This window comes from Amblyomma maculatum, chromosome 3 (genome assembly GCF_055883805.1).
Source record: "Amblyomma maculatum isolate TAMU_Amacu chromosome 3, ASM5588380v1, whole genome shotgun sequence".
Taxonomy (NCBI): Eukaryota; Metazoa; Arthropoda; class Arachnida; order Ixodida; family Ixodidae; genus Amblyomma; species Amblyomma maculatum.
The window spans coordinates 177,244,176-177,259,743 of NC_139346.1; the positions used below are offsets into that span (position 1 = coordinate 177,244,176).

The following is a 15,568-nucleotide window of genomic DNA, read 5'->3' on the forward strand; positions in this document are numbered from 1 at the left end:
CTATTCAGCAAAACGCCCAAGCAGCCGTGGTGCAAGCTGTGCAATGTGCCCATCACCATAGCTACTGCTTATCGCTGTTGTAGTTTAGGCACCCGTTGCAAATTCTTGGTTTCCTCCATGTGCAATAGCCGCCAAAGATGTGCTGCTGTCTGAGTGGCGTCGTTGCATGGCTCTTACTTGATGCAATGCACTGGCATCAATCGTGCAATCCCCAAGAGAACTCACTTCCAAGTGCACTTTGCGTCCATTCCACATGTTGGCCACCACTGGCGACGATGCCTCTTCACGGAAGCTTTGCAGTGGGAAGGTGCAATAGAAAGTATGACCTTTTGCACGTTTTGATATATAGACAGCGCAGACTGATGGCGACAGTGTCGCCTCTATCGCTGGTCAACCGTCATCCAATAATGCAAGCAAGGTCGACGTAAGCTGAAGACCCCCCATCCTGGGTTCTACCACTGGATAAACTGTGTGTGTGTGCCCTTGACGTGCTTCACCTTTATGTAAAGGTGAATATGGCCTAAGAGCAGTTGATACCCAGATTAGGTGCCTTCCAAAGCTGTATTAGTAGCTGCTAATCAGCCACAGTGGCAGGCAGGACAGATTTGTGTGGTACTATATAAAACTTGCACGTGTACCTTCCTTCATGGAATACCAAGGTATTATCCTTTACAACATCATAAGATGTATATTTAGGCTGTCATAGAAACAAGCAGCACAAAGAGATGAACAATGAAAGATGGGCATCAGTGACTCGTCAGTCGTCCTGCTTGAAAGACAGTTAGAAAATGTGGACACTCCTGACTGATTTTATGTTTAGTTTTGTTTTGAGAACCATTCTTAGGTGTATATTAATGCATTTCCTAACTAAGTGCTCAACTGCACGTCAGCACTTGTGATGTCAGTTCTCTACTTCTTTATCTTGTCGCTTCATACCTTTCTTTCTACAACACATTACTAACTAGCTCGACTCTTAAGGTTTAAGGCGGTCATTATTAAGAGGGTCTCCTGGGACGACCAGTGAGGCAAGAGGATATGACGGGATTACGCTTTAACTCTTTCGGGACCACCCATAACAAAGGCAATTTTGATACATGTGAGAAAAATTTTATTCAAAGAATTTTTGCACTATCTTGATGCAACATGGATCAAAATGCAGCTAAATGAATGTACTTTCAAAGCAAAAACATTTGCACACCGAGGTGTCTGTGCACCGTTGCCGAGTGTTCTCACTAAGCGCCCACAGCCGAAGCAAACTGACTGGAGCGTGTTCTCTCTCGGCATCATCGGCGCCCCATTTAATTTGATGCAAAACCATTACAAGCCCCTTTACACCACATTCCGTCTATGACCATTGTTGGCCGAGGCGGTTCCGAAAGATGAGCTATCACGTCGTTGTGAAGCAGAGCGCAGCTCGGTAACATAAGGCATGTGGCCGAGCTCTTGATACAGGAGGATCAGACGGCATAATGCTTGGGCAAAGCCGCTGCAACAACTTTTCAATGCCTGGTGCGCTGAGAGGCCACCCTTTAGACGAGATCGAGATGTAGGTGCCGAATTTGCCGCCGCCTACAAGAAACGACTACCACGCCGCCACCAGTCAAAGCCTGCATGGCATTTCGTGTTATTAAATGCTCTGAAGCTCGCCGCTCTCTTTTTACATAACCCAGTTATAAAAATGACAGTATTCCCATGGCACTTCATCTAAATACAGCTCTTAATGTAGTGATACTATCGATACTATCTAGACTGCTGATCAATGAATAAAACGCATACAAACTGATGAATAATTACAGGAGTTAAAGACATCAATGATGATTAGAATCATAAAATTGTACTGTATGGACTACATACTTTAAGAACCTTTCCCTCCCAATCCCACTTCATGATTTTGCACGGATTATGGAACGCATAAATGCAAGGAATGGGACCTCCACTGGTCTCAAATTTATGACACTCTCCTACCTTATCTAACATTATCACATTATGTATCAAAGGAATGTTTTCGAAGCTTGTGTCAGCCGGTGCTAAAGTTAGCTCATTAGTAACACCAGCACAATTCGAACGGCTGCATTTTAATGGGCCAAATCTGGCATGCACCTACTTGGAGGGTTTGAACTTGAGAAGGCGAGAGATGTTCCGCTGGTCATCCTGCACCCTCATGTGGGCTCTGAGGTAACGACACTGAAGTACCACACAGCTGGAACACAGCGCCTCCCTGCAAAAAGACATTCCTGCCTATACCAAACATTTCACTTAAACGCTTAGGCTAAAGAATTTCAGAGAGACAAAAAAGTGTACCATCTCACACTACCATTTTTTTCCCCCCAAACATATTCATTCTTCCACTACCACACCTCTACAAGCATGTTAGAGGATCCGCTGCAGGTACAGCCTGCCATATTACCCTGTTCTTGCCAAACCCTCCACTTTCAATGGTAGCCTTTCTCACTCTTCTTCCACGGTAACCACGCCCAAGAAGTTACCATGGCAGCCAGCTCCGAGCGCTTGCTCTGCCAGTTAAGTTATGCCAGTGGTCTGCTACAACCACAATGACACCAATGCAAGAAACAACTGCTTAACTGTTGTGCCGTAAAGCAGTCAGTTCCTGTAACGCCGAAACAGGTTCATTTCAGCAACTATAGCAGAAGCTAATTTAGGCGAACGGCAATGAAGATGTGATCAGTGTCTGTGTGAAATGACGTCGCCTCATTGCAAGGTCACATGATCCGCTAGCATCAGTGACCTCAAAATAAATCGCATGACCTACGACCCCACCAAATGGCAAAAGATTTAGGACATTGTGCGAGGGGCGGCGCATTTCTTCTTTTTTTTGCATGCACATTAGACAGGAAAAGACAAAACTATAAAAGCATAAGGTTGCTGCCAAGCAATCTTCTGAAAACTATTAGGTTTCCTTGGAGTTAAAAAAAGAAAAGAAGAATAAGCAGTGCTTACCCTTGGTGAGCAAGTCTCAAGACACGGTGAGAGCAGAGCAGAGCCTGGTTACAACTATTTGCCAATAATTTTCATACCACTGTGCAACGGTGATCAGCTTATGATCGTTTTCAAGAATGACACCACCTTGCACTTAAACAATGCCTACAGCTCCCCGACTTATTTAGGCATGTAATCTGATTGAGCAGGTAACTGCTACAGGCCACCTAAGCTGTTCGACACACAGTTGCTTAACCATAAACAATGAAGCTTTCTCTTCTGTAAGGAGCTAGACAGTGGCTCAGAGTAATCACCCCCCTCCTCACCTCAACCTTGGGCCGCCTCCATACTTCTGATATATAAGGTCAGCCTGCAAAGACACCACGGAAGCACACTCAGCCGCTGCTATAGATGCGTGGTCGTCGCGCATAAAGACGGCTTACAGCTTTGCTGTTGATGCACTTCACTTTGCCCACGTGCTGAGGATCCAGCCTGCAAAAATTAACGAAGAAACAAACTAAATGCTACCGCAATCACTCTTAGCATTCGATTAAAGAACAACCGGCAAGTTATGCCAATGCAGCAAAATTATAAGCACGAACTTACACGTAAACTTCACAATCACGAGGAAACGACTAAACATTCACTAAAACCGAAAAAAGATGCTTTTAAGAGAAGCTCTGACCGTACACATTTCAAAATCTGCCGACTGGCAAGGCTAGTTCAAGAGCATGAGAACAGTTCCCCACACCAATACAGCACTGGCCAGTTCATTCTACCATATAAACTGAAATATAGGTCGAGATTTTTTCTCAAAAGAAGCAAGCTAAAGTCGCCCCTCATCTTATATAGGGAACCTGCAATCGTCAGGCGGCGCCACCAGTGCACTGATATCCGCACCCCCAATGGAGGAGCCGCCACTGACGCAGGCGCTTCATCGGGCGTCATTCTAGCGCATCTTTCAATCGTCACTCCGGGCTGAGCTGGTGACGTTACAATCCTCGTAACACTGCATCACGAGTGCATTTGTTCGGGAAGGGTTATTATTTTTTTTTATTTTCTTTTTCTCATAGGCAGCATCCGGGCAGAAAGCGCAAGCCTGCGACGTCGCGGCTTCCCAATGCGGTTTAAAATCTGTCGATGTTCACGACGATTATTTTCGGCCACAAAAAAGATGCTGCTTGCTGGAAAGCCATCATGTATTCGGTGCATTAGAAGATACGTTTCTCACATACTGCTTGGAATATTTTAGGGACTATCGTGATAGAAATAAATGCGAATTGTGCAGCGCATATGGTTTCCGCCGTTTGAATTTCTTACCGTCATGCTCATCATAAGGTTCTAACAAAATTAAAGTCGTCTGTTATACATCGTAGACGAATCTAGCTCAATCTTATTACTACCTACGCACATGCGTGGCGAGAATAAATTCGAATAGCGGGGTGGGAAGACTAAGCATTCTTAGAATTTCCTTTTAACTTTAACGCCCTTGAATAGCCTACGTGGCTTCCAGTTGCGCTATTTCCTCCCTTTTATTGCGATAGCAATACTGCGCCAGGTTTCGAGTCGTCGTGTAGTCACGGCGAAGGCCACGCTTTAAGAAGAAGAAGGAGAAAAAGGAGGAGGAGAAGAAGAAGAATACTCGGTCACCGGCAGCTAATGCTTTCGCTCCACGTTCGGCTCAGCAGCATTGAACCCTTCTCATTTACTATATGTGGGCTGATAGCTTAAGCTCTAGCGTCATACTCTTAAAGGATGAGCTTAAGTGTCCCCAATAATGTAGCACCTTACACTGATAGGGCGTGATAGGGAAATAATGTAGCAGGTAAAAGAAGCTTCCGCCATTGCTATTGCAATTCAACAAGGGTTGACCAGAGTTAAACCACAACTAATTTTTTTCTTTCAATTAAACATTTTCATCACCATCCTCCACCATTCCAAAAATGCTTGAAACGCACCCTCAAATTGTGAGAACAGTGCCAGTTTGAGGGGTTGCCAAAGGCTGAATGTGTAAAAGTTGTATGCTACCATCAATCTGTTTCAACAGATGTAGAACTGGGAACACATTAAATGTCACAATTAAAATAGCAGAAAAGTATGTGGCACATACAAATTGTCTATAGTTATTACTATAAGGTCACATATTCATTTACTAAGGCCCCGGATTTGTTTTCGTTTATGGGGTCTATAGAGTCCCAAAACGCCTCAGGCTACGAGCGCCTTAATGCAGGGCGCTGGGCAATTTCGACCACCTGGGCTTTTTGTTACCTTGCACTCGTATTGCACAGCATACGGGCGTCTTGTATTTTGCCGGTATTGAATCCAGGTCTCTGGCTTCAGCAGCTGCGCGACCTAACCACTGAGCCACTGCGGCGGTGCACATCACATATTTCACACGCACTATTATGCCCCCTGCTTTGGTGCAGCGACAGTTCTCCATTTTTACCAATGAACAGCAGAACATATGCATTAATAATTCACATGAATGAGTAGCACTAAGTGGACATCACACAGAAAACAGGCCTGATAGCGGCAAACCCACGGCACGCCTTTTATGCGCCGGCATCAACCAACCGCCATCGCAAAGAGCATGAAAAATCGAGGTAAACGAAATTACAGATGGTGGGCGGCACCTAGCAAACATGTACTGTTTCTCACAACTTGCTACGAACATGCCTGCGAGTACTTCGGTCGTCCCTGTGAAATAAGCATTTATTTCGCAATGAGACGTTCCAAATTAGCGCTGAGTTATGCTGCGCACTGTTTATTTCGGCAAGGCGCAGTTCTAAAGCAAATTTTATCGACGACAAACCTTGAAACATTCATGAAACAGTGAACTGTGACATCTAATGGACCGTCTCGTGCCAACTAGCCGCACCGTGAGAAACAAAATTTGTTACCTAAATGACACTAAGTAATGATCTTTGTGCTTAGTTTTTTAATTTGGTTGTGTGGATTTTAATTTAAAGGCAGCAGTTCACTTTCTTGACTCGTCACACTGCGATGATCCCATTGTATTCGTGTCTTCTCCAAAAGCTTCAGTGGAGAGCTGTGCAGCCTCACACTTGGCGATAGTTCGCGACTGCTGCAGCCTTCGAAGCATTGGTACCTGCGCCCAATTTTCTTCACCTGAATGTTGGTAATGAGTGATTACACAGTTCCAGTTACGCCACTGGGCTCTCAACTACACAAACGAGTGCACCATTAGTAGTTGCCAAATGGAAAACCGCTCTCGGATACAAAACACAGTCCAAAAAGCACACGCCATGGAACGGCAGCAAAACAAGGCCAGCGCGCGAGCGCCTTCAAGCTTCTTTATTTAGCCACCAGACGGCGCGACTTGTTTCGTGAAAATGCATTGCAGGGTGCCTATAGCGGTCTTTAGCAGAATTTGAGGCACAGCCTGGCAACAAGTGGTGTGCCTGCTCGCGAAGGACAGCCAAAACCGTATCGACATCCTGTAGTTGCTGGCATTTTTTTCCCCATCTCGAGCGCATGTATCTTCGTGTATGTTTTCGTTTGACATATGAAAGTATAAAATGCCCCTCTAGCAATAAATAACAGCATGTAGAGGCAGTTTACAGTGGCTTTCCAGAAAAAATTATGTTCGCCAATGGCAATATGGCTGCTCTCTCAGTGACAGTTCGGCGTTTCAGAAAAGAGTGTAAGATGCTGTGGACAAGGTCAGCTGTTCGCATGTAACCTGTCTAGAAATACTGCATAATTAGCACGCTTGATGGAACTAGATGACACACTCTGGGAGGTGGTAAGCAGCAAAGAGCCGATATTGTAAACATGTGCGCTTCTCCCCCCCCCCCATATTTTACTTCACGGTAAGGGGGTCGACCTATATTCCCACTCAACCTATAATATGGCTTATACGGTATTTTGCTAAAGCAAGAATGACACTGGAGTCGTAACCCAAATGTTCTGCCTGACAAGAAGTCATCAATATAGCTTTTGTCTAGGGAATCCATGCTTTCCACCACACACCAAAAGCTGTCGCCAGAACATCATTGAACACTAGCTGCTGTTCCCATCCCATTTCCACTTCCCAACTTTGTACGCAGGAACATTGTTGTTTTGGTTAAAAACTGGTACTTCCACGTTAACTCACAGAGAGTGCGGGCAGAGAGCAGCAGAGTTGTCCACGGGCGGTACCGGCTCTTTGTCCTGGGCCAGCCACTTGACCAGCCAGTCAGTGGCAATCCAGTCCACCGGTTCACCTGGCACCAGTTACATATATTAACGGAACATTCTTGGCACTCGAAATGCAAAATAATGAGACACCAGCAGTGGCCCCAAGAAGCTCCAAGGTGCCGGGTGCTTTCTGTTACCCCTGATATGATTTAATTGGCCCAACAAGCACCTTAAGTTTTGGTTGGTAAACAAACGTGCAACACACTCATCGATAACGATCGAGAGCAAAGCCACATCACACCAAACAAAAATTTAGCACAAAAAAAAAAATGCTTCGATTTTTAGTTGGCGGGGTGTTCATGCCCTAAATCGTTTTGGGGTGCTTCATTCATACCGCAGTGTAACACAACACAACCACTACTGTCGAATTACGGAAAGTCGAGAGTACCTTTGATGACAGGCAGCTGCTTGTAGAGGGAGCGAACTTCGTCTTGCTGAGCCCGGCCAGCAGTCACCTTGTCTGCCTGCACAACATTAATGAGGGGTATCAGTGATGCTGTCCACAAAGCTAGAGACTGGTGAGGCTTCGCTCTGGGTGTGACAATGATTTGTAACGCATCAGTTGCCCCTTTGGGCCACCAGATGCCAGTAGCATGCTGGAGTATCTATACCACCTGCGACATTGTCCTTCATGTCATGTCAAAGCGTGAACTTTCCTTCCCTGTATATTCCAGTTTCGTGATATGGAAGAGCTTTTGTCCTCTGACTCTAACATAAAAAGGAAGATAACAAAATCGGTTTTCTTAGCTTTATGCACTTCCACAAGGAATGTTCCTAAGCATTAAAAGTAGGGGTGTGAAAATATTCAAATTTTAGAATATGAATCAAATACGAACATAGGAGAAAAATGCATTCAAATATAGAATCGAATATCTGATCAGTGAAATGCAAATTAAAAATAGAAAACATTGATTATCATGTTTGTTTCAAAATTAATATGGTAATTGCAAGTAAAATTAAACTAAAATTGAACATAAGTGTGTACTATACCCTACCGAAAAATCTAATATATATATTTTATATAGGATTTCATATATCAGATTTTTGGATAGGATGGACCTGCATGAAACGGTGTAGCTATCATATCGCTGTTAAACACAGTAAACACTCATCAATTCGGGCTTCAAGGGGCCGGACAAAATGTCTGAATGAAACAAAAGCTCGAATTATCAAATAGGCCTGAAAAGACTACCAAAACCTGTTTGCATCAGTAATTTAACCTTACGAACACCTTCATGATGGTTGTCTGCATTTGAGATGAATACGAAGTAAGAACGTCAATTTTTCCTGGTTTCATTAAGTGTTTAGCTTTGCACTAACTAGGGCCATTATTTTAAACTACACCATCAACACAAGTGTAGCAAATCTCCTATACCTATACCTTTTTGCTACACTAGTGTAGCTGGTGTAGGTTAAAAAAACGGTCCTACTGTCGGGGAGGCCATCTTCTCAAAACAGCCCCTTCGCATTTTGAGATGCTTCACTGCAGGGTGGGCGCGACTAAGCATTGCAGTGAAGCGTGCAGTGGAATGAAACCGAAGTGAATTCGAAAATTTTCAACACGAGTCTTTCGAATATGAATATGAATCGAATAAGAAATATATTTGATTCATATTCGAATTTCGAATGTTCACGCACCCACAATGAAGAGGAAACAATGCAGGCACACGACACAGATGGAAACAAACAACACAGGTGCTAATTTTTAGATTGCTAAGCGTGATAGATTGCTAGTGAAAGTTACTATACTAGTATAAGCAACCCAAGAGCCCACTTTACAGTGACCCCATCTGCTACTGTTTTTCAGTGGACCGCTTTATTGTTCGCAAATCAAATAACGTCGAAAATCCAATCACTGAACAGACATATCTGCGCAAACCGTGCTCACAAAAGGCAGGCAAACCAGTAGCAAACTAAACAAACCATTAGGTAAACTCGTGAACAAATGAGATTTGAGCGTCGAAAAAGAGACGCACCCGCATGGCATCCATATCAGCCACCCACTGCTCGAAGACCGCATTGTCGGCATCCAAAGCCTCTTGCAAATGCTTGGGTAGTAACCAGAAAGGGTCCTGGTCTGCTGGAAACGCTGCATAGAGTGCACAAAGCAACCTCAACACCTTTGCAAGAAATAAAAATTTATCTAAACACGCAACTTTTGAATACCTTATTAAGTAATTAAGTCACAATCAGTCTGCGAAACACCTGTTGAAATTGCAGCAAAAAAAGATCAATTACATGGGACAACTAGTCTCCTGGCTCAGTAACAGTGAAAATGGGCTCCGATTCCAAGATTGGAAGGACTGAGAACTGCGTTTTGAGGAGGCACCTTTTTCTTGGTGCAAAGGTGAGGTTAGTGTCCAAGGCTCTCGATCCTGCATTGCCTTCAGTAGGAATGCTGTCGATTCTTGACAAAAATTTCTTGACCACGGTCAGTAAGTGTAACAGCAACTTTGCGCTAGCAAAAAAAGAAAAAAAACAAACAAAAATAATATGGCCTTAGCCACAAGCAGTACTTATAGTAAAAACTCAGCTATACGAACCTCACAGGGTCATGGAAAATATGTGAACCTCAAAAATTTGTGTCAATCAAAGACGAGGAAAATCAGCCTGCAGATACGCGAGAAATGCCATCGTGCAGGTCTTTTTACGGCTGACAGGATTTACCTACCACCAAGGCCCGCCAATTATTTCTCAAGGTTCCTACCATGGAGCAATCGCGATGACTGGCAATCATGCATCAGGCACACAGCACTCAGCGCGCGGGAGCACAGTCACAAAGCGCATAGCTGTATGGTCCAGAGAGGTGCAGGAGAGTGTTCGGAATGACCAAAATTTTTCAAACTACATACAGTGCACTCTGGCCAGGAAATTTTACTGCTTTGTATAATTCTGAAATTCGTATCAGCCGTGACTGTATCATCGCGATTCTGCTGTAGGCTGTTTTAGTACAGAATAGCGTACACTTCTGTCATCACATGCGAATGCACGTCCTATTGATAACTGCTTTAAGGCGAAAGCCTTTAGGTCTCCTCGATTTGGCTAACCTTTCTACACTAGTTCAGGCAGTGCTACACTCGCACCTTTGATTTGTCAGTGTAGCCAGAGCACTCCACGAGTTCTCTACACTTCTGCACTAGCCTCCCGGTGAGCCTGTAGCAAACATTTCCGTGGCCATGTTGATTTTGATCAACGGCACGGAATTGCATGTTATGAAGCACACACCCTCCCATAACTGTATGACAACACTGCATGATTGTCTTTGCATCGACAAGGTACAGTCTTCTGAACTGTTGCTTCAGAAGCCCAAAGGCGTTTTCAATGGCAACTCTGTTAGCTGTGAAATTTGTTGAATCTCTTCTTCCACGCAGCAAAACTTGAGCCATTGTCTTTGTATGGCATTAGAAGCCAAGGCAACAGGGGATACGTGGAATCTCAGAGTATGTAAGTGGCTCCACATTTGCCTACAGCTTCCTCAAAGAATATGCATTCCCGCAACACCTGAGCATCGTGTGCTGAACCGGGAAATCGAACAAATACATCCAAAAATTTGTTTTGGTTGTTGCAACCAGCTTGTAGTATTATCGATAGAAAATTCTTCCTACTGATGTATGACTCAGTTGATCCTTCAGGCTTCAGTATTTTGACATGACAGCCATCGATGCATCCAACGGTGTTGCGGGGGCCTTTCGCACGGCTTTTGAAAGAAAGGCCATTTTATTGCGGGTTATGTCAGCAGTGCTTGGCCAGCATATCACCTCTTCGCTGATTGACTGCAGAAAGTTTAGCGCCCTTTGAGTGCACAGCACAACCGACGACTCGGACACGTCGAATCTGTCGGCAACTGGATACATACTTGTTTGAGCCCCAAGGTAGCACTAAGTAATCGGGCAACTTTTCTCTGCTGTGATCTGAGGACGACCTGAAACACTTTTTGGATAGTACGGTGACAGACGAAACTGCGTGCATAGGTCCTCAAATGTTTCACGTGAAGGTCTAAATAGTTTATTGAATTCAAAGTTGAAGTATTTTGCTACAAGTTTAAAGTAGCTGTTCACTCGAGGACGCTCGACCCGCGCCACTTTGCACAAGGCAACGGAAAGGGTGGTGTCAAATTCATCATCCCTGTCTAAGTCAATGAGCTCCATTGCTGCTGCCACCAGATATTCTATTTTCCACAGCATTCACAAGAAGAAAAACAATGCTGCGCACATGTCACACCATGCACAAACAGGCATGCAGGCATCAAGCCTGGTCAAGAAGTGTCATAAGCGCAGAGGAAGGGCCGCAGCAGACGAAGGCTTGCCCTCTCCTGCACTTGCGCACTCGAGTTGGCAGCTACACGGAGGGCGCTAGTGTTTAGCTGTCCTTGCACTGCGGGAACTGGCACTACACTTGCACGAAACTTTTGTGAACTAGTGTAGAAAGTGTAGCCAAATCGAGCAGACCATTTAATGCCTCATCGTTGTTGACAGAAGGTTGTCAGCAGAGGTGTCACGCTTTCGAGAGCAAGAGTTAAAAATAAATTAATAAACCTTGTCTCCCTCAGGAATCGAACCTTCATCCATTGGATACCCAGCCCTGTGTTTTACCAACTGCGCCACGCCCCGGATCGCGAAACGCTCTTCATAATTCCCTTTGTCTACCGTGAGGATGATAGCGGGATTCCGAGAGTGACAGATATTGCGCCTTTCCTTTCCTGTGAACGAATTATATAACGCCGGTGAACTCCGATGCCTTCGATGAAATGCTGGTTGTGTTCGACAAGGGGAGCGCTATGTACCGTCACGAGAGGGCATGACGTCCCCAGGCAATTCATGCATATACGAAGCTGACCTCGCCGGGCGTCCGATCGGGCGTTCGTGCAGCGCCTTTCATTTGGAACTTCCTCAAGCGCCGCACCACACAACAAACAGAAGCAGACCCAGATGTCTAGGAGGCGTTAGTACAGCAGGCATCAGCGCCGTTTGAAATTGATTTACAGGATAGAAAAGGCGCAGTATCTGTCACAATTCTCTGTGGACACATGCACCATGATGCAAAAGAAGGGAGGAAGGTGGAAGTGAAAGAAGAGGGAGACAGAGGTGCTATAGTGAAGGGCTACGATCCACCGCACTATATGGCTTTCGCCTCATTGCACTTTAGTGGTCCAAAGTGCCCTCTAGAATTTTTTAGCAGACAATCTCTTCGATCAAGGAATGAATGCTGTGGCGCCATCTAGTAACAACAATTCAAAACAATTTATAGTTGATGTGAAGGTGTTTGTCATATTCGATATGGTTTATGTTCTCTTTAACCAACTTTCAATAAAAGGTGGTGCATCCACCACACTGCCTTTTACTGAAAGATGAATCGGAGACAGCATTTACAATAATCAAATATGACAAACATAGATGAAAAAAAAAGTGCACTTTTCAACACGTTATAGTTTACTGAGACTAGATCAAGTAGTGAGGCATACTGATAATAACAACAAGGCTTCATCGTAGGTCATCGGCTCAGCTTGTTTTACGCAACTGCCAATGCCAAATTAAAAATATACAAATATCCCTTTCACCACTATTGCACAGCTCAATTCTGTCAGTAACAGGCACGCTCTTTCATTTCAACAACAATTTCAAAAGGTGTTTGGTCAGTTGTCAGTTGAGCAATGTACCAGCTATATATAGTGCACTTATCTAAACATTTGCCCTTAATTAAGAATAAAAGGGTGCAATCAAAGACAAGGCAGCTTCCACTCACTGCAAGGCACCCCTTCACAACTACAGGTTCCACTGCATGTACAATATGGTCCACTGTTAAAGGGAACAGAAGTCCGCGTTGCTGCCACACTTTACAAAGCCCTCCCAAGAAAGCCAGCGACAAAGGATAGCACAAGGTGCACACGCGGCAAGCAGGGCCGACTGCTCTCCCCGAGCATGCACTTGGTGCCATCTATCCAGCGGCAGCGCTCTGCAAAGTGTTTAGGCCATGCGATCTCATGTTCTCTTTAACAGTGGACCGCGCTGTACTATCACACAGCTTCAGAAAAAGACGAAAGATTCCGGAGCCACGTGACAAAGCTGCTTCTCTCTACAGTCAATCACAAAAAAATGCAGACACAAGTTGAGTGTAAAATGGAGCCAGCGTCACAGCGTAACTGGCGAAACTCTTTTCTTTGTTGCCAGCTGACATGTCTCTCAGAGAATAAGGTTTAGCAGCGCTATCTCTAGCTGCACATTTCATCTTGGTGCGCCGTACGTGGTGAGGGTGCACTCACACTGCGCATGGCCGTCCCTCTGGTAGACCAACATGTAAGCCCCAGTGGAGTCATGGGTGCCTTTGGCCAGTCGCTTGGGCTCACTAGTAGTCTCCCCTGCGAGAAAGAGAAATTGAGTAGCACTCTGAATAATCAATTATCCTTTCTCTTGAAACTCCCCTGGCACCTATTTCCCACTACATCATTTAATGCGATAGCGTTAAAAGGCACATAACTGAGAAAATCCAGAGTCGGTGCTAGTGTCGGCGTTGTGAGCGAAAAATCCCAGATGGCAGGTGGCAGCTGACATGGCCGAGCATGGATTCTTCGATGGCTCAGGAGACTTAACGAGACCACGCGGCATCAGAGGAGCTGCCAACTTGAGCTGCTCATCTCAGGTGGGAAAGTGGAACAATCAACCTTTCAATGCTTTTGGATGCCGAGTCGGGCACACTGCTCCTAGGCCACACAGGCACGTTCACAAGGCGTCGTTAAAGCAGAGCGTTATACACTGGGTGGTAAACTACGACCCGCAGCTGGGTACTGTGGTATCTCAGTAGCTTAACAAAGTTGCGCCATACCCTTAAAGGCAGAGCTTAGGAGTTACTCTTTTTTTTTCTCTTGCGGGCTCACCATTTCTTTCCATACCATGTTGCCGATTGAAAGCAGATTTTTTTTTTCTGACCTGTACCTTTGCTTGTATAAATATGCGTGTAAAAACTTGTGTCTATTTTGTACCCTTTGTGCACCACAGGCAGAAAAACATTTATGGAATGCATGATCGTAGCAGCTTTTGAGTAATTTATAGTAGCTCTGCTTTGTGACTGATTTACGTGTTATCAACATGACAGCATTAAAGGCCTCGTTGTTCAGAAAATCTGGCATTGGTGCTGCGAGCAAGAATCATAACAATGCTTTGGTAGGTGGTAGCTGGCAGGTGATATGGCTAAGCACTGATTGGTCAGTGGGTTCAGTGATGTCACGAGACCACAAGACCAAGACTGCACTAGATGCGAATTCAGGTAACTCCTTTGAGGGGACACGGTTGGATAGGAATCAAACCCTCCAGTATCCTTGGACCCTGAATCAGAGATGCTATTCCTAGGCTGTGTGGGCATTCTCGTACGGCTTGGTCTTGCATATTATGTTTCGTAGCCTTTCGCAAAATGGAGCAGCTTACAGCTCTATCTGAAAAAGTATATGCGAGATAACAGACGCCCAAATTAAGGAATTAGTAATTAAGAAAGTGGCAAAGAGTATGTATGCAAACAAGGATTCGTAAGGAGAGCGAGCCATAGACGGAAGTCATTAACATTGCCACGTCGCTCCCTTACAAGAAAAGTTTAGGTATCCCTAAAACTGTTTGCTGCCAGCAGGTGGAGCACACATACCCTGCTACCTTGACACATTTTTGGTGACTGGACTGCATGATTGCACTGAAATGATTTTTTTTCCGCACACCAGCTTCCCACAAGATTTCGTTGCCAATAGTAGGAGGAGCACTGCTGTTTTTAAAGCATTCTAATATTAATCATGTGCGCTATTTATTAGCTGCGTATAATGCCCATATAATGCCAATAAAACAAAACAAATATATATATTTGTTTTGTTCTTTTCAGTAACTGAATTCATACAGCCTCCCAAGGCTTCCTCCACACAACAGAAGAAAAAAAAGATTGTCATCCCCTTTCTTACCTCTAATCAAGTAACCAAAGCAAAATGCTGCCCCTAAAAGGAATACTACACGGCTAAAGGGCTGCATGTCTCTGCTGTAAGAGCACACTAGTCCCAAAAGGTCCCACTGCTCCCGACCAGCAACTCACCTGAAGTGGTGCCTTGGGGTCGCATTGGGTTCTCCTCGTCTGTGTTGAGCTGCAGCTGACGCCCACGCATCTTGCACACCCCGTCATCGTTGAAGAGGTACCAGGACCCCGATGTACGGTCCTTGATGTGGGCCACATAGTGGCCAGAGTTGGCACTGGACCCCCGGTGGATCAGCACCGCCATCAAAGTGTACACCATGCTGCCCGCTGCACAGCCAGCATGATTGGGCTCAATGTCTGACTGACTGATCTTTTGATTGATTACAATTGAACAAAAGATCAGATCCCTCCTCTGTGGTTATAAAACTCTTGGCACGGCCGGTCTCGAGGGAGAGAGCGCGCGCTCTTTCTTACGGCCTTCTCAATCGCC

At 45.0% G+C, this 15,568-nt stretch overlaps 1 protein-coding gene across 1 annotated transcript in view; it reads right to left on the minus strand.

The window, feature by feature from the left end:
* Nucleotides 1-15,568, minus strand: part of LOC146197040 (ubiquitin carboxyl-terminal hydrolase 48-like) — a 59,958-nt gene that overhangs the window by 27,383 nt on the left and 17,007 nt on the right. The window contains exons 10-17 of the mRNA XM_084598753.1: nucleotides 15,199-15,405; nucleotides 13,397-13,492; nucleotides 9,114-9,226; nucleotides 7,526-7,601; nucleotides 7,055-7,163; nucleotides 3,381-3,429; nucleotides 3,264-3,307; nucleotides 2,105-2,218 (exon numbers count right to left, since the gene is read on the minus strand). Of these exons, the coding sequence (XP_084454879.1) occupies nucleotides 2,105-2,218; nucleotides 3,264-3,307; nucleotides 3,381-3,429; nucleotides 7,055-7,163; nucleotides 7,526-7,601; nucleotides 9,114-9,226; nucleotides 13,397-13,492; nucleotides 15,199-15,405 (808 nt within the window). The remainder of the gene's footprint in view (nucleotides 1-2,104; nucleotides 2,219-3,263; nucleotides 3,308-3,380; nucleotides 3,430-7,054; nucleotides 7,164-7,525; nucleotides 7,602-9,113; nucleotides 9,227-13,396; nucleotides 13,493-15,198; nucleotides 15,406-15,568) is intronic.